At 43.5% G+C, this 19,738-nt stretch overlaps 1 protein-coding gene across 3 annotated transcripts in view; it reads left to right on the plus strand.

The window, feature by feature from the left end:
• The window catches only part of SLC9D1 (solute carrier family 9 member D1), a 444,459-nt gene that overhangs the window by 294,859 nt on the left and 129,862 nt on the right, over positions 1-19,738 (plus strand). For all 3 annotated transcript variants that reach the window (XM_085622704.1, XM_085622705.1, XM_085622703.1), the window contains exons 8-9: positions 11,949-12,066; positions 18,475-18,670. In XM_085622704.1, coding sequence (XP_085478830.1) covers positions 11,949-12,066; positions 18,475-18,670 — 314 coding nt within the window. The remainder of the gene's footprint in view (positions 1-11,948; positions 12,067-18,474; positions 18,671-19,738) is intronic.

Consider the following 19,738-nt stretch of genomic DNA (forward strand, 5'->3'; position numbering starts at 1 on the left):
GTTGGCTTAGATCTATCATGGAGTTTAGTTGGACACTTCAAACCCTTAGAAATGGTTACGTCCCTTGGCATTAATTCTAGCCAGCTGTTCCTGCCTTTCAACCTGACACGTAAATGACTGATGGCTAAGAAAGATGCCACATACACTGTTACATCTCGATATTTTAGAGCAGCTCCCTTTCACAATAGCAGAAACACCTTCTGCTGTCTGATTAATACATGGCGTAATATCTTTGCCAATTTCAACAGCTTGCCTGAAACATTTCCATCAGTAGATATGAACCCCTAGGAGGCAGCTTTATTCATAAGTTATGGGCACTTCCATTTTCTTATAGTTATGAACATGCCAGCAAGAAAGTCTTCCTTACTGAAAGGGAGTGCGACTCTTCTGTCAGACATTCACTTGTTTTTCACTTGTTTTTAAACACTTTGCCATTCATAGCGGCTATAACTCGTCGGTAGCTAACTTGGCCTGTTTTCTAAAAGGAATACCAGTCCCTTCAATTGTCCCCCTTATTCAGGTTCTTTCAAACGTAAGCTATTTAATGTTAAGTTATCAGGATTGTTGGGGAGTGAAATCTGGGATTCCATATATTTTATCGGTCTCCCAAATAGTGATTTGCTGCAACAACGTGCTCTTCCCTGCCACTAAAAGCATTTTGGGTTTTTTAAAACATCTTTTTATTGAACAGTTTAAATAGAAAGAACATAGCAGCAGTACATTACTCAGCCCACATGGGCACAATCTTCCACTACGCCTTTCAACACATTTTGACAATAACATGTATATCCACATCATATATCTGCAGTTGGGTCATCCACTCTGCTGTCCACCCCACCAGTAGGAAATCTCCGGGTATGCGGAGGATCACTTATATATTATCTCTAAATACATTCCATTTTCCCCAGACCTGATCCCACTTAGTGTTTTTGATTGCTTGTTGTGGCCTTCCATTCCAACTTTTAAGGCAAACATTAACCAGCTAAGCAGACTCAAAGCACTATTGTTTCAAAAAGATGTAGCACTAACATCTGCTTGTGAAACCTTTGAATTACAAGCTCCAAGGACATCAAGTGAAATACAGTCCTTGTTAAACACCAACCTCCATTGCATTTCAGCAAATTAATACACTGCATTTTTAATGCATCTAATACTGTCGGCCTTGTCACTTTTTTAAAGTTATTAGTTCTGGCTTAGTCAGTTCCTTCCAAAATTCTTTGGAGTGATACCGACTTTTATTCATTCCATTTTTTTCCAGTGTGTTCTGGGGCATATCTTTGGTGGTATTCCTCATTTGTTGCATTTTGATTCAATTTTTGCTCCTTCGCAATGTATGTTTGTAGGAGGCTGGCTGAATATATGGTGCACACTTATTCAAAAGGTGCACCTTGCACTAATCCAGGCAATCCTTATGGTGATTTTAGGGGTCTTTGATAATCATAGAAAGCTCTCTAAGTGGTAGCTGTGAAGAGCAGCCTTCAGGCTTAGCTTGAAGGAGTGTTAAGCAGCTTGTTTTACCAGTTTGTTCTGTAGTGTAGATTAGATGAAAAGAAACCACATCATGTTTAGCAAAAATAAGTTATTTATTAAAGCACTATATCACTATCACATTGGTATATCTTCCTACAATACACATGAATACTTCACATGCAGTCAGGTAAGTAGCGCAGAATACAGTGGTCTCCACGGGAAGCCCAAACCATATATGAAAAAAAGTAGAATTCAAACAGCTGATGGAGTTGGGACTTGGACCAGAAGACTCAAAGGAGCTGTGGATCACATGGAACCACCCAAGGTAAGTACCCAGGAACCCCACGGAGGCTGTGTGCAGAGTGGAAACACAGCCGCATGTACAATAGAAGTCAACGGGGAAGTCACGGTTGCAGTTTTAGAGAAAAGGGACCCTTCCCAGAGGACCCTGAAGAAACCCTTTGGAAGACTGATGGTTGGAGAGTCACCACACCTGTAGATGCCCCAGGAACCAGGTTACCTACACCAGAGAAGCTGGATGCATAGGGGTAAAGTGACGTTGGAACCTGCCGTAGACTATTATGGATGACTATGAAGAAGATGTCTCTTTAGAAGACTGTGAGGGAGTCCAGTAGAATCCAAGGGTGGATTCTGGAAGTGAAGAACCTACAAGCATAGGGGACAGAGCCTATGCACGGAGACACAATGCCCAATGATGTTGGGAGGTTCTGAAGAGTAAACAGTGACGTTGTCACTGTAGCTGTGGGATCCAGGCAATGCTGAGGAAGACCAGGAGTTGTGCATGAGCTGTCCTACGCCGGATGTCTGTGACTAAGTGGTCAGGTTCTGGCAGGAGCACCAACAAGCCTTGGCAGCCGCAACTGGCGTGAAAGACGAAAAAGGAGCAACATTGGGACCAGCAAGGTCCAAGGGACTCACTAACAGCAGGAGAACTAGAGCAGGCCAGAGCAATCAGGGAAGCCCACTAAAGCAGTCGAAGACTCTCAGGAGCACCCACAGGCAGGAAGCACAGGAGTCACAAGAGGACCTTGAGCAGCTCACCAAATATGAATGCCCACGGAGCAGAGGATGTGGTGAGGATGCTGATCTTGGAGGGAAGAGATGCTAGCGGCTGGAGCTTCTTGTAGCCTGAAGATCTCTGGAATGCAGAGCCAACAAGTCTTGGGAACGGCAAGTCGACACACTGCACAGGGGTTTAGTCTCAGCGGTTCCGACGAGAGACACTGGCCTCAAAATTGCAGGACGAGACAGGCCTTGAGGGCGTTGCAGAACCACTACTTTTGTTGCTGGGCCTCGGGAAGTCCACAGGATGTCAGGACCAGCAGACCGGTCAGCTTCGTTGCGGTGCCTGTAGATGAAGTGGAGTGACTCCTTCACTCCAAGGGAGATTTGTCAGTGTCCTTGATGCCCACAGGTCTGTTGAAGGACCTGGATGAAGCACAAACGACAAAGAAGACTTGAAGAGCGGCGAGACTAGGAGCAGCAGTACTCTTCCTGGTTGCAGTATTGGTTCCAGTCGAAGTCCAAGTGTCCAGATGATTGAAGAGCAATGTAGTTTCAGGGTTGAGTCTTGTCCCACAACGAATGTGAGGGATCCAGTGAACTGGCTCAAACTGAAGTATGCAAGGAGGGCACCAAATGTGTCCTTCAAAGCAGTCTGGTGGTGCTGGTAAGCTCCCCCACCCCATCCCAATACAGGAAGTCCTGTCTGGGAGGTGGTCACACCGTCCTGTGTCAGGAAGCCTATCGTTCTGCCTTCGCCTGCTCAAGCTCAGCAGCAGGTGGGCAGAATCGGGTCTTTGGTCGGCAGCAGCACTAGCTCGCTTGCAGGCCCCATGGGAGCCCCCAGTACATGGGATCATACTTCCAACATTGGAATCTGTGTTAGGGGTATAACTCCAACATGTTGGATATCAAACATGACCGGGTTCGGTACAGCCACTATATACACATCTCATAATGACTGATCTCAACTATATGTATTAAAATGGCTGACCACACTTATAAGCCTGGAGAATGGACTCCAGGGTGTGTAGGGGTATCCTGTTTTTGCAGGGGCACCCTTACACTTGTAATCAAGCACCCTGCCCTCAGGACTGAAGAGCCTGCCATAGGGGTAACTTATAGTTTTTAAGTGCAGTGACATCAGATATAAGGGAACATATCTGTTGTGAGAGGTGCCAGCACCAACTCACTCAGGATGCAATGGCAGGCCTGTAGTCACAGTTTAGGTGGTCTCCTGTGCTGCAGCCCATGGGAGACCCCTGGTGTACCTATGCCCTTGGTACCTTAGTACCATATACTAGGGACTAACAAGGGTACACCAGTAGCCAATTGAGGAGAGACCAAAGTACTTACCATGTCAATTTAGGTGAGAATGCACAGTTGCTGGGGTCCTGATTAGCAAGATCCCAGCAGACTAAGTCAAAAACACACTGACACCAGGCAAAAATGGAAGTAACTAAGCTAGAAGGATCCTGCCTTCCTACCAAGGTCCTCCCTGGACTGGAAACAAGCATCCTAGGACCGGTTTCGGGGTTTCACCCCTCTTCAGCCAGGATAGCTTGATTCCAGTGGCATGGAGAGCACGGGACCCACGTCTGGGCATAACGTACCATTCGGTGTGACAAATGCAAAAACAGCAGTTGATGGACAGAATGCAAAACAATGTCATACATTCACCCCAGTACAGAGATTTGGGCCTAAATCTATTGTTTTTTTGCTCACCGTGCCATTCCAGTTTCAACCCAGCCATATACAAATCAGTCTTGACCCTGTGCCTCATGGCAACAGTCCAGCCCGAACTGCCAAGCCAGGTCCAAACTGGGGTGGCATGGTGAGCAAAAGAATTATGGATTTAACCCAGATCTCTTGACTGGGGGTGAATGTTTTGATTTGTTCTGCATTCCGTCCATCAATTGTGTGTCTTTTTTGCTTTCTCACCCTACGTTCGCCAGGTATGCCCAGACGTGGGTCCTGGGCTCACTGTGCCACTGGAATCAACCTATCCTGGCTGAAGAGGGGTGAAACCTCGAAACCGGTCCTAGGATGCTTGTTTCTGGTCCAGGGAGGAACTGCTGGGCAGTTCGGGCTGGACTGTTCCCATGAGGCACAGGGTCAAGACTGATTTGCATATGGCCAGGTCTAAACTGGGGTGGCATGGTGAGCAAAAGAATGATGGATTTAACCCAGATCTCTTGACTGGGGGTGAATGTTTTGATTTGTTCTGCATTCCGTCCATCAATTGTGTGTCTTTTGCTTTCTCACCCCATGATATTATTTTAGACAAAGGCTGCACGTCATTATTGGTATCAGCTCTTCTGCTGGGATTCAGTCGGAACATTTCGTACAAGGTCAAAAAGCATTGTGCCCTATTATTCTGTTCTCCATAAAGTTGCATCTCCTAACATACAGACACATCAAAAGTGCAGCTGCTGTTTTCCAGCATAGTAGAGGAGTTGGCCTAACGGCTAGGGCGGTCGACCTCGAATCTGGGGAACTGGGTTCGAGTCTCGGCAATGACGCTGAACATCCTGTGATTCTGGGAAAATCACTTAATTTCCCCGTGCCTAACAAAAAATGAATGTCTGCTCATGTGATTCAACTGGTGCTATGTAAATCGCTCTGATACCCGATTTGGGTCAAGTTTGTGCTATATGAAACTGTAAAATACAAATTAAAAAAACTAGGATGTGCCCTTTGAAAAACAGAGTGGAGGATTCTTGAAGAGGGGAAAGGTCCCAGGACGAACGTGCTAGCTTTGCGCAATCTAAGATACAGACCACCTAACTATAAATGCCAGGTATGGGAGCCGGTTCTAATCCAAGAGATCTCTGATGTATCACTGTGTTAACGTAGTGAGGATAGGCTTAGGCAGATATATCAGTCTTATTGGTAGGGCTTTTAATTGTATATAGTTTGCTGGTAATGCAGATTGCTTTACTCAGCTATATGTTTTCTCATTGCAGCACAGTTGTTTCATGATAGAACACTATAGTTTCAATAAATATTGAAAACTTTTGAAGCGTCTTTCTTTTGTTTTTTATGGACATGTATGAGTGAGAAAACATAAAGGTGACCATCTGTTTCCACGGTTCCTCTGGGGACTAGAGTTGTGTTCTGGGCTGATTATTTACCCGTTACTCTGGGAAGGATAGGAGTGCAGGTAAGGACCTATGAGCTAGTCGGATTTGGCCCCATAGATACTGATGTGGTATGGTGACTCAATCCCTATATTCGGACGTCCTGTGATCCTAGGCATAGTTCTGTTTCCAAACAGAATCCCTGCAACAGATCCAGGTCTACCCGAACCCAATGAGGCATTAATTAACCTCCTGAAAAGGTATTTGTGTATTTTAAAAATCTTATTCTGCCCCTGACCATGTTGAATTGACCCTTTTGATTTATATCTACTTGCTTGCAGAGACAACTTGCACTAGGTGAAGATACCAGTCTTTATAATCTTAAGACTACCTTTGCCCCCACTAGATATGTGTGGTATCCTGGTCTTTTTGAGATTTAGTCCTTCCTTTGTATTCTGTGCCTTGCTGCTCAGCCATTGCATGAGTGATGTCATAGAATGTTACTGTGTGTCTGTTTGAGTGAAATGTCAGTTGGAGTGTGTGGGCTGAGCAGCTGGGATGCTGCTCCTGGCGGGCTGCTACTGCTATAACTATCTTATAAGCTACAATTTCCTGTAACTATATACTCCTGATTGAACTGGAAAAAAAACTACCTTTTGGATTCACCATCAACTCTGCCTAGCCTCCTTCTTACTTTATTGGACTGGCGACGAGTGGAATCGCAGAAGCCCCACCCACACACTCCAACTGACATTTTACTCTACCAGACACACATGAACATTCTGTGACATCACTCACACTGGCTGAGCAGCAGGGCACAGGATACAAAGGAAGGACTAAACATTAAGAAGAGCAGGAAACCACACACCGTTCTCACTTAAGGAGACAATAACCAACAGTGGAGCATATAGGATGAAAATAAAAAAAAAAAACGTAAAGAGAGAGGAAATACAGAGCAAAATAACACACATGCAACACACACACTCTTCCCTTCCTAAAATGGAAATAAATGTGCCCCAAAAGATGAAACACTATGTAATGGGAAAGAAAGGTACAAGAAAGAACACAGAACAACACACACACCTTTCAATACAAGGAAATAAGCGTGACCCGAAAAGATACAACACACATGCGCAAGTAAAGAGTGGTGCAGGACCAGGGTACCAAAGATGCACTCAGTAAAAAGTAAATGAATAATAATTTTGGGCGCAAATGCCCATCACAAGTACATGCAAGGAGGTAGGAACATAACCCCGCAAATAGGTTTGAGGCCACAAGAGTGATCCATCCCCAAGAGAGATTTGCGCACAAGACTCCACTTCAAAACTCACTTTAATATTCAGGTGCCAAAATGCCCCCTCAATATGGCGTGAGCATTCAGGTACAGTAAAGCCCCCCACCCTTTAGAAAAGGTTTGGACACCACAGAGAAAATGCCTACCACCTGTAAATACACGCAAGGCACATTGCCCCCATCAGAAAAGGTTTGAGCTCAACACAAATGCTCATAAACCAGAATTTAAATAACGTTTGAGGTCACAGTGTGCCCCATAAAAATAGTTTGATCTAAGCAAACTGCTCACCGCCAGTAAGTTCAAGAAAGGTTTGGAGTAGCAATGCACCTCACCAACCACGGTTTAGGAACAACAACAACACAATCCAACACCATCAACACAGTAAGAAAGTAAGTTTTGGGAAATTAACCCCAACACCAGCAACAGCACAACCAGGCAATCCAAGTAAAGATTTATGTTGCAATAAGCCCCAACAAAAACGGTTTGAGTTCAAGATCATGCTCACCCCCATACATTTCCATTAAATAAGGGTCAAAATCTTCCAATTCCATCAGTGAATCAGAAGACCATGTAATATCCAACAATATTACAGGTACATAAAGTATGCCTTCATGTAACATTTGTGTTCGGTACAGAACTACACACATTAGTTCACACAGAGCACCTAGTAATACAGTAAGGCCATAACTTAATTACACAAATCAGTATAGGTAAAAAACATTGCCAAAATAAGCAAGCAGGAAAATACCTAAAATCACTGCCAAGCCAATACATGCAGAGTATCACCATGACGTGAATGCTTTCAAATATATGCAAGACTAGACCAAGAATAGTTAAAACAGTTACAGGTAGGCAGCAAAACTAGCACAAAACAAACTTGAATGCATGTTTAAAATTCAAATTGGCAAAATAGTATTGGTTACATATTGCATTCCTCACCATCAAATTATTGCTATTTTCAAATGTAGAAAGAAATTATCAATGCAATTAATCAGGCAAGTTAATGAAATAGGTGAGCAATGCCGGTACACGAACCTTGTACCCGAATATCCACCTCCTGGGAAGGAAAAGATTATCAAACTACATGGTAAATGCACAATCCTGGAGTACAAATGAAAATATTCCAAGATCTCACAACGTTGCTGGGATTCTTGCAATCCTGCGCGCAGCGTGCATTTAAGATTAGAAGCCAGAATAATCCACGCAAGTAGTCGTGATGAAAGATAAATTCAAAATTTAGAGAGCCAAGAAGGCAGAAAAGCGTCGCACTCCTTTAACATGATAGCATAACTCATCCCAATCTGGCAAAATGGGCCCCAAAACGTCGCTTTACGTAATTTTCTACTTGTAGTAGAAGTAATTACAAGCAATCCGTCTTGTTATACTGACGAAAATATCAGTGTGCAGGAATTGTGCACGCACCAGCAGATCAATGCGAAGATATCAGGCATTCTCCATGGAACCAGTGGAATGTCTAGGATCGCTCCACGCAGCCTCAAGGATCGAGAAAGGCAGATCGTTCTCCATGACAACAAATGCCAACAAGAGGTAAGCGCGCGTTCAAGCACTTTCTTTCTGCATAGCCTACGAGCAGAAGGGCTCTACTCTAACGCCCAGGCAATGACTTCATTCAAAATTCAGATTTGAGGCAGTGCTTCTTGTACATGAAATATATGCACGCACTCCAAGCCTGTCAAGTAAACGCGCTGGCATGTATGGTTTCCACTCCACACCCACTGTTTCAGCATGGGATAGTGATGTAAATTTCAGGACACCAAAGCAAAAATGTCTGCTTACCGAATCATGCCTCCAGGACTAATACGGCAACAAAAAAATGGTAACATATAGCCGCACTCAGTGGCAGATGCACATCAGTAAACACAACTCAGGTACTGCAAGATTGAAGTGACACAGGAAGAAGTGTAACTTGAAGGTGCCTGTTCAAATGCCCTGGGCTGAGGCTGTCTGGTGGAAACAGACACCGGTGGGGCACCCAGGCGCAATTCCTCTTAGCAGGCTTAAAATAGGCTATCTTGAAAACCCTCTTAATGTCTCCCCTCCCCTCTTGCAGCAATCATGACTCTTGAGTTTCAGTAGTGGCCTTTTCTCCACTGTAGGTCCTTTTCTGCTTGTCGCAAGTGTAATAATGTAAGAAGGAGGGTAGGCAGAGTTGGTGGTGCATCCAAAAGGTAGTTTGTTCTTCAGTTCAATCAGGAGTAATTAGTTACAGGAATTGTAGATTATAAGGTAGTTGTAGCAGTAGCAGCCCCTCAGGCGCAGCATCCCAGCTGCTCAGCCCACACACTCCAACTGACATTTCACTCAACCAGACACACGTGAACATTCTATGACATCACTCACACTTGCTGAGCAACATGACACAGGAAACAAAGTATGGACTAAACATTAAGAAGAGCAGAATACCACAACTATCTTATAAATGTACAATTTCCTGTAACTATATAGTCCTGTTGAACGAAAGAATAAATTACCTTTTGGATTCACCATCAACTCTGCCTAGCCTCCGTCTTACTTTATTACAATATGCCCTCTCTATGATACTGACTTACGGTGACATTGGGACCTTCCCTCGTTTTCTTCACACTCGTCAAGATATTTGAATAGTTCTAAATTTTTAAGAGTTGTTAGCAGTGGACTGCTTCTGGTTCCTTTTTAAACTTCACATTTAATACATGCAATATGGGTGGATTGTATCTACATGTGTACACCTAGATAGGGTGTACGTTTTGTAGTATTGTCACTGGGTATTGAAGAAGATAATTGAATAGAGGATAACTACACTTGTACCACATCCTCCTAAAATTAACTTCATTTTCTTCTCCTTATTGTTTTAGGTTACAGAGCATACGTTTAACACTGATCTGTCTGAGGGACTCATTGTAACCTAGATGGAGATTCATTAGCTAATACACTTACAGGGATCACCTTGAAATTGTAGGTAATCCAGTTCACACAGTCCTGACGAAAGCCCTAGTTCCGTAGGGGCTACATACGGCTAAAACATGTTGACCCACTCACTAGATGCGAAGGATCAATAATCTGTCCTCACAACATCGCTCTGTTATGAACCTTATCCCGATCCTTTTCTTTAAAAAGTAAATAAATTTAAATCACAGGATAGGAGGTAATTTTAAACCGCATATCACAGACATCACCACTGTCTTCACCTAGACCATTCTCCTCCTGTGCAAAGGATAATTTCACTTGAAAAACAGGACACTCGAGGGAAAGAGACTCCATGATGACACTACCCACAACATCACCCCCACGGAGGTAGTATACACTGTTCATTCTCCTTGATTATTGTGTCACTTACTAAACCTTGCCCATGTTCAGATTTGCTCCATCACTCAGTGATTCTTCCCTTTTGAGATTCCCACCAGGAAGCAATAATCCTCAATACATACCCGTATTTGGGCCATCACTCAGAATGATTGCTAGATTCCATTTGTAAGCAAATCAACGAAACAGCTACCTTTGGTAATATTACACTACTAAGCCATTTGCATATGTGAATGACGGTGTTTATGCTGATGACACTTCACCTATACCCATTTATTTCTAACATGTTGTTACCAAAGTTCCCATTGCGATTACCAAAATGGCTGCAGCACCCCAGATTGTTCTAATAGGTGACTTTAAAAATAGCAGATGGGTGCAATACCTCCAGCCATTACTAGACACCCCTCTGAAGTGAGTAGAAAGGGTGCACGGTGGTGAGAAGCATCATGGGAGCCTTCTAATTGTAGCTTGAGACAGATTGTAACATGACGCACCATTTAATGCCATCAGTTTCCAATGGAGTGTAGTTCAGTGAGATAAGCTGTTTTGCTCAGCACTGTTACCTCTTTTTTCCGGTGCTTTACTTGAAATTGTGCTGCTGCTCGATGAATGTGAAGGGACAGCAACACTGCTAATGCGTTAACAAAACATGTTTTAAAATAAATATATTTTTTCCGAAATGTCAACATGCGAAACAGGATTCTTGCTATTTCACTGTGATCAATCTTTCACTGTGATCAATCTTTCTACATGTTACTTAATATGAAAAGAGCCATAGATAGGTGGAAAAAAGCTTCACGGATGCAGTACGCTTTTTGGCTTGTGGAAAAAACATTTTGCGGCATTCCATTTAGTGCTGCTGTATGATAGTGTGATGCAGTTCAAAAGAATTTACATCTCAAGAAAACATTTTTGGAACAAAAGTCACCCATACAGAAAGAGTTGGTGGTGTTCTAAGCAGTGATCTGCCACTGCTTATTCAGTCTTTCTTTTATGGTGATTGCATTGATTTACTTAATGAATATCCAGTGAGGACACTGCAGCTAGCACCTTGTCAACATTCAGGCCTCTATGGCATCAGCTTTGGGAATGTGCATCTTGAGCTGATATTGCCTCTCCTTTAAAAACATGGACCGTTAAATTTCCTCTTCTAAGATGGCCGCTGTGTCATCCAGTAGACTCACTGTCTATTGTAGATGTGAGTGAGTTTCACTAATGACGCAGAGTTATTGTTGACTAATCAGCAATGCAAAATCACCTTTGCAAAATGTATAACTACCCTATACTCCAAGTGGGCTGGTACATAAAGTCATAGCCACTCCAAATAAGCAGTGGCTGAAGAGGGGGTGGGGGTGACCACACACTTTAATGACTGAAGGGGGCTAAACTGTTAGATGCTTGTAGAAGTTATTTGAAAGCAAAGGTGTTTACTGTTAAGCTGTTATGTGTTTTTTTTTTTTTTTTTGTAAAGCCGAAATAAAAATGTAATTGAAATGTCAAGTGCTTGACTGAGACCACGTTTTTTTTCTTCCACATTATGTTTTTGGTTGTCAGAATTCCAAGTATTGGCATTTTATGTATTGTGGACCCTTAAATGAATAAAGTCATTTTAAAAAAGACGAGAAGCTTGGTATAGAGTCTCAGAGCTTCTCATCTCCAAGCCATGTTTTTTGTGCCTGCATTTCCCCCCACGCTCCTCCCGCAGCCCTTATGATTTGAAAGTAAACCTACTCTCATTATGCTCTTGTCTAATGGCTTTGTTTTTTGTCTCTGAACAGGCGATATTGATTACAGCAGTGTGTTGATGGGAATGCTGGTCATGCAGGATGTTCAGCTGAGTTTGTTTATTGCAGTCATGCCGACACTCAATCAAGCAGGAGGCAGCTCCTACTCCAGGTAAAGACCACAGTGTTGCGACACAGCCTCCGCTTTATGGCTGGTCAAATGGGGGCTCAGGCCTACTGAAGGTAAAAGGGGAGAGCGGGAGGGACAATAACGCTACTCACACATTACTAGTCGGGAGATGAACCTTGTGCGGTTTCTCCCCTTTTATTTAACCCTGCAGGCCACCGCTGGCCCACGGATGTTGTGCACCTCACATCCGGCTTACAGGCCGGACTGCAGGACCACTGACCCACTACATCCCTCCCCAACTCAGTTCTTTTGACAGCAGTCACTGAAGCTCAGTAAGCACTGTAGCACTTTGACAGCAGTCTCTGGGGGGGGAGGGGTTTAGCAGGGAAAGTCCTAGGGATACTAATTCTGTCAAGGATTTGGCCTAAGGCAGTAACGATGGGACTGGGTTTGGAGGGTTGGTTCACCTCACTGAGGCGCAGTTAGTGGTGGACTTTGAGGCACCACCTGCGAATGAACAGAATTCGAGTCTCTGGTACTCTCGTCTTTGGGCTTGGGGGCTCCGAGAGTCTGGCTTGGTGGGTACAGATGGGACCTCTTTGAACCATGATATGTTACAGGATATTTCTTCGCTCCCTCTTCGGGTGGTCACCTTGGTGCCATTGTTGGTTACCACTGTCCAGGTGCCAGGCTCATGGGTGGTTCGGAATTTCCCGCCTGGTCGCCTGTCCTTGAGTATGGCTGTCGCTCCTGGCTGAAGGGACCTGGGCGTGGCATGGTGCCTGGAGCTCTCTTGGTCCTTCCGTTGTTCCCGTCTTGTCTGGGTATCTTGGACATTGTGAGGTGGGGATCTCCACCCCAGACATGTGGGGATCAGATCCCTCCGCGGTCCCTTGAACATGAGCGCCCATGGTGTTAGGAGCATCTTGCAGTACGGGGTACTCCCGAAGTTGTGGCGTTGTTCGGTGTCCGCTTGTTCTGTGCTGGCGATGCGCAGCATTTTGTTTAATGTCCTCATGAACTGTTCCACATCCCCTTTGGGCTGGGGCCACAGAGAGGTGATCCGCCGGTGACGGATTCCCCGCTGGTTAAGAAATGCTGTGAACACAGCCCCGTGAAACGGTGATCATTTGTCGCTCTGAATTTCAGTAGGGAAGCCAAACGTAGCGAATACTTTCTCCAGTATGAGCGCCACGTGAGTGAAGGTAGTCGAGGGGACGGTTTCCACTATGGGGTACTTGGAGTGGGTGTCTACCAAGACGAGCGTGCTCTTCCCTCCAGGGAAACCCCTGAAGTCTATACTCACTTTCACCCACAGGCGGTGAAAACCTCTTCCGTGATCACCGTGGCAGGACGCTCTGGCATACTGGTCATCTGGCAGGCCTGACAGCGGCGTACCAGGTCTTCGACCATTGTTTCTAGCTCTGGGAACCAGACCTTTTCCCTCATTCTGGCTTTCATCTTGGTGGTACCCTGGCCAGCTGGGTTGCCTATTGTCTCCGTGCCTGAGGGATCACTAAACACGGGCCTCGCAGGAGTATTCCATCTTGAGTGGCACTCAGCTCACTCCTCACCCTCCACATTTTGGTCAGTTCCTCCTTGTCTTCTGGCGCCCACGCGTTTGCTTGTTGGAGGTAGTACTTCCAGGATCCTTCCTGTACTGCTTGGAGAGTCCGGGTGTATATTGACTCTTGTTTGGCTGGTTTTTTGATGTCTTCGGATGTCGTCGCCTGAGGGCATGCGGCGACTGAAATAATTTGTATTTGTTTCTCTGACTCTTCTGTGTTGTCGGCCTCCTCCCTTTGTGAAGAAATCCGCTGGGTTCTTTGCTCCCGGTCGATAAACCACTTCCATCTGAGATGCAGCTGCCAATTAAATCTAATGTTGCCTGATGATGGGTGAGAATACTGGGAGAAGAAAAGTTAGTTTAGCGACATGAAAAAAGAGTGAGAGTAAGTGAGACAGTTGGAAATTTGAGGATGTTTTTGAGTGAGAGATGGATTTAAACAAATGTATCTATATTATTAGCATTGATGTGATACTTGAAACCAAATGAAGATATGATGGGATTGAAGGAGATTTTGTAGAGTAGGAACAGTAACTGGTCACAAACAGAGCTTTCAAGGACAGAGCGAGTTAAGGTGGAGCAGAGAACAAAGAGAATAAGAACAAGTGTTAGGAAAGGTGTAAGGAGAAGTTCTTAATAGCTGTGCAGACTGTGAAAAGTGAAGTGAGAGTATTGAGCAAAATTGTGTGTTCGACAGTACAAGATAACAATGTGTGCTCTGATGGGTGCTCCTACTTTGACTGCTGCATTGTAGAGCAGATGGAGGGGAGTCTAAAATAATAGTGGGAATGTATTGTAATGATGAATCACACGTAGTCTGTAGTCTCTTTTACGTGTTTAATCTTAACACCCACCAAATACCAAAATGAGGCTGTAATTTCCAAACAAACCAGTCTTGCCTCTCAAAAATGTACGATCGCTGATCTTCACTCTTCTCCCAAGAGTCATGCAGGCAGCCCCCCAATTCAGCTATTAATCAAGAAACAGACCTTTAACCTTGTTTCTTCTCTCGCTTTTCGGTGGCACGCTGGGTTTCCCTTGGTGGGTGTTTCTTCTAAATCGTCGCCAGTATTGTAATGATGAATCACACGTAGTCTGTAGTCTCTTTTACGTGTTTAATCTTAACACCCACCAAATGCCAAGCAATGACAGCAGACTTCAGCTCCAACTGTCCCTTCAGTCCCTTGTACACTCTAACCCCATGTCATCATATTCTATGTCAGAACTACAGCTTAAAGGGAAAGCTACAACAGAATGGTTGTCACTTTGCTTTTTTCAGTACAAGAACTGACTGTGCCTCCATTTAAAGATGTGCTGATTAGTGAGACTTCGTGCCATGGCTGATGTGAAGAGCACCTGGAGTTGCTTAGTTCTTAGGCTCAATCTTTGTCTCTGTAATTAGAGGTGTAAGGTGAATGATGTGTGTGGAATCTGAAATAGTTTGTGATGAAAACGTTTTGTTGCAAATGGAACTGGCATTCAAGAGATTAAGTAAAGAGATAGAGGAATTTGATGTTAGTGTGAACGACAAAGTTTGATGAGTTTTTAGTAGTGTGGTTAGATAAGACTGCAGGGTGAATGATGGAGCAGTGAAGAGTGTCTGGTGGGGTGAAAGTTAAGGGGAAGACATGAATGAGGTGAGGAGTAGAAAGCGAGAGAGATATATTAGACTAGTTAATTTGGGGAGAAAGACTCATTAAAATCTTAGTATATATATTTTTTTTCAGTTTAGTATATTTCTTATGACAATTCCCTACTTTATTCTCTTATGCTGGCTATACTTTTTATGGAAACCAAAAATAAAAATTAACAAACATATGCTTTCTTAGATTCCTGTAATAAACATTATAATGTACCTTAACACTCCATGGCCTTTTCTTCCCTCTAACAATGCTTTTTATGCCCTCGTCTTCAACCCCTGGAATAGAACCATTTTGAGCAGATGTTAAAATATTTTCACTATGTATTTTTGTGCCCAAAGCTTTGTAATAGTTTTTGCAATGGAAAACGGGCGCCAATTTTCTTTTTTCTTTTAAATGTTGAATATATTTAAAGGTAAAGCAAAGAAGATTTTCATGTGCTTCTCAAATACTAAAGCTGAAAAATGTGGCTTGAGATAACCCATTGTTAAAGTCTTATTAATGACCGTGGGAGGTTTAGAGTTTAGTGGTGAAGGTCAGGTCAAGTAAATGAGTCGAAGTAATTGTACAATAAGTATGTGATTTAAGAGGAATTTACAGCAGCAAGACTAGCAAGGTCTTGCCGAGCTAAGGACTAGGTAGAATGAATTTGTAAGCTCATTGTTGATCTGTGGTATGAATAACCGTGACTGTTTCTCAAAGGTGTTTACAATGATGGGATTTATTTTCTCGTTGATCGCATTGTTGTGATGAATATCTAGTGGGATCAATAAAAAGAAGAAATGTTAGAGCTCTGTTTGGACCTCATTCAAGCTTTGCCAGTTGTGTAAATTCCATTGTTAAACAGTGAGGCAGTCCATACCATGGTTCCAGTTCCTAGGTCTTCGGAGAGGGCAATGCAAGTCTTATTAGCATCTTTAGTCTTACATTATTGATTTGTTTTAATGCATTGACTATGTCTTATGAAGATTTCATGTGTAATGCTTATAAATGCACTTTGAATAACCCGAAAGGCAGCGGAGCATTATGCAGGGTCCGAGGCAAAGAATGGATGCAATTTGGATGCTAGTTTCTAAGAGCAAAAGTGGACTGATATTATCTCATGTTAAAGAGGTGTGATTTGACTACTTTACTAACTTGGAGCAGGGTTAGGGAAGTTTTGGAGGACATGTGCATGTCGATCCAGATCCTTGGTGCATAGATGGAGAAGGCTTGTTGCCTACTTTTTTACATTTTTTGGCACTTCTTTGCGTCTTGTCTAATGGTGTCCTAGCTGTGGGTCTGCCAAAAGCTGACCAAAATCATGAATATGTCAGCTACATAGGAAAGAGTGACGACTTGGCAGACGAGTCATAAATCGAGGTGTATAGTTTAGTTTAACAATTTATAGAGCGCGCAAATACCCAGGGGTGTCTCGGCGCTGCGGACTAGATAGAGGTTAGGCCGGAGGTGGAAGGTCTATTGATTGAGAGGTCTTGATCTGCTTCCTAAACGCTGGTAGTGATGGGCATGTTTTGATATGTTGGGGTAGGGTGTTCCACAGTTTAGCGGTAGCAACCGTGAATCTTTTGTCACCCCAAGCCACTTTCTTTGTTCGGGGGATGTGCAAGAGGTTGGCCGTGGAGGAGCGGAGGGGTTTACTGGGTGTGTAGCCACATAGGGCTTTCCTGAGAAATGCTGGTCCGCTGTTATGAATGGCCTTAAAGGCGAGGCAGAGGGCCTTGAACTTGATCCGGCTTGTTATGGGTAGCCAATGGAGGCTTCGTACTATTGCTGAGATAGGGTGGTACTTGGGGTGTCTGTTATCAGTCGTGCGGCTGAGTTCTGCACCATCTGTAGTCTGTTTATGACTTTTTTCTGGGCGTTGATTAGAAGTCTGTTACAATAGTCGATTTTGGAAGTGACTAGGGTATTGATGAGGGTTTTCCCTGCGTTAAGTGGAAGGAAGGGTGGAAGTTATTTGATCATCCTTAGGGTGTAAAAGGAGGAGGAAACAATAGAGTTGACATGTGAGCTGAAATTCATTTTATTGTCAAAGTACACCGAGGTTTCTAACTTTAGACACCGGGGGGGGGTGGCGGGCCTAATTCAGTGGGCCACCAAACGGAGGACCAGACTGGATAGAGATTGCCGAGTATCAAGACCTCAGTTTTGTCGGAGTTCAACTTTAGGCAGTTTTCAGCCATCCAGGAGCTGATGGCGATCATACCTGTTTGGAATTTAGCAGCGATTTCTCCTCCATTTTTATGGATTGCCAGCACCAATTGAGTGTCATCGGCATAGGAGGTGAGACTCATCCCGTGGGTTTTGATGACCCTGGCCAGGTCCGACACATAGATGTTAAAAAGTGTCGGACTCACGGAGGAGCCTTGTGGCACGCCACATGGGAGAGTAAACTGGGGGGATTTGTAGTTACCGAGGCTGACAGTTTGTGTGCGGTTGGCAAGGAAGGAGGTCAGTAGTTTTTGGCCTTGTGTTTGATGCCTGTATTCGAGACACGGTCGATCAGGGTGGAATGATCGACTGTGTCAAAAGCTGCAGATAGGTCCAGTAGTACCAGTACTGCTGTTCCCCCTTGGTCTAAGATGGATCTAATCTCATCTGATGCTTTGATGAGGGCTGTTTCTGTGTCATTGCCTTTCCTGAAGCCGAATTGAGTGTCATCCAAGAGGTTATTGTCTTCTATATAATTTGCAAGCTGTGTATTCATTCGTTTTTCAAATATTTTGGCAGGGAAGGGAAGGCTTGTGATGGGTCTGTAGTTTTTAGTGTCAAGGGGGTCAAGATGCGATTTTTTTCAGAAGTGGCTTGATGATGGAGTTTTTCCATGTGGTTGGGTAGTTGCCGGTGTTGAACATGGCATTACAGATATCCATCCATAAGTTTAGGGGCCAGAAGTTCAGGGAAAAGTTTTAGAACCGAGGAAGGGCATGGGTCAGTCGGGGAGCCGGACTTGATAGTTAGAATGAGGTCACTGATCTGTTTTGGTAGCACTTGGCTGAAGGTTGGGAAGGAAGGAGTATTTTCCTTATTGTCAGGGATGACTGATGGAAGATCTGGTTTAGCTTGGGATGCGAAGTTGACAAATATGTTGTTAACCTTGTCTTGTATAAAAGTTTGCTTAACATTATCATAACCTTAGATAAACTTGCTTCATAGAGTGAAGATGTTCTAAATAGAGAAATTAAAGCAGCTGGAAATAGTAAAGAAGGTTAAGTAATAATGCATTTTTATCTTTTCTAGTGTTGGCTTGGAAGTCCTGCGAATAATGGCACTAATAGGCCAAATTGTATTCTCTTTGGCTGCTACTTTGGTTATCTGTCTAGCTATGAAGACCTATCTAATAGGGCCATACTATCGCAAGCTGCACATGGAGAGCAAAGGAAATAAGGAAATCCTTATTTTGGGAATATCCGCTTTCATCTTTCTTATGTTAACGGTAAGGTTTGCAGTCTTTGCTTTTCTATGTGCTCTGTTCAATATGGTGATTGGAATGAAAGGAAAAAACGCATTTTGTGTTCAAGGCAATATAAGAAAGTATGAGATAAAATTTTGCTTTGTTAGGAAACCTGTATAAATATTATTCTAGGGGACTGCTAATTTACTGGTTTTTTAACTTTTGTTAGAAGCATGCCCATTCTGAAGGTCCTCTAAACAAAACGTTTGATTTTAGTAAGTGTCAGAACCCTGTTCAGAGGGCCTTGGGGCAAGCAGGGGTTACTGGAACCAACTCTGGGTGTTGAGGCCTTTTACTCTTGATATTCCATGGCCTGATCTACTATGGGTCCTGAGCCACTAGGCTAATAGGCCTTGACAAATCTACTCGCTCACTCGCTGTGGCGAATATGAGTTTTTTAACGCAAGCTATATTTAGGGCCTACTCAAACCTTCTGGCGAGCTGACAAATAACAGGTGTTCCGTTCACTCAGGGAAGTGTAGGAGCATTAAAGATGCCTTTACATCTTGTTTTTATCTTGCCACATTTATTCTGTGTTCAGAGACTGAGGCCAAAAGTCAGTTTACATCAGCAATTACTTTTCTTTCACTGACTGCAAATTTGGAGGATTTTCTAAAGTGAATTTCCTGACAAAGGTGCTGTACAAAAAGTGTGTAATGAAGGGCAGTAGGGTGCATGTTTTATTCTAACACACATTTAAATAGCTAAAACGTGAATTGTACAAACATTTCCCAATTAAATGACAATAGTTATGAAAGCCTTTGTTTTGTAATTCTCTGTGTTGAAAACTTTACCTTGTAGTGTGCAAATGATACATATTTGCTGAAACCCAATTTCTTCAGATTATTGTTTATACACTGTATAGTTTTGTAAGTAAAACTGTATTTGAGTTGAAAATGAGCTGTCTGTAAATTACAGTACACTACCACCTCATGCTTTAGTAATATATTTATTAAAAGATGAACTGAGAAATATTCCAGCCCCTGCCCTGATGTTAATGCTAAGAAGTGAACACAGAGGCAGGTCAGGATTATGTGTACCCTATATGAG

This window comes from Triturus cristatus, chromosome 8, assembly GCF_964204655.1.
Source record: "Triturus cristatus chromosome 8, aTriCri1.1, whole genome shotgun sequence".
NCBI classification, from domain to species: domain Eukaryota; kingdom Metazoa; phylum Chordata; class Amphibia; order Caudata; family Salamandridae; genus Triturus; species Triturus cristatus.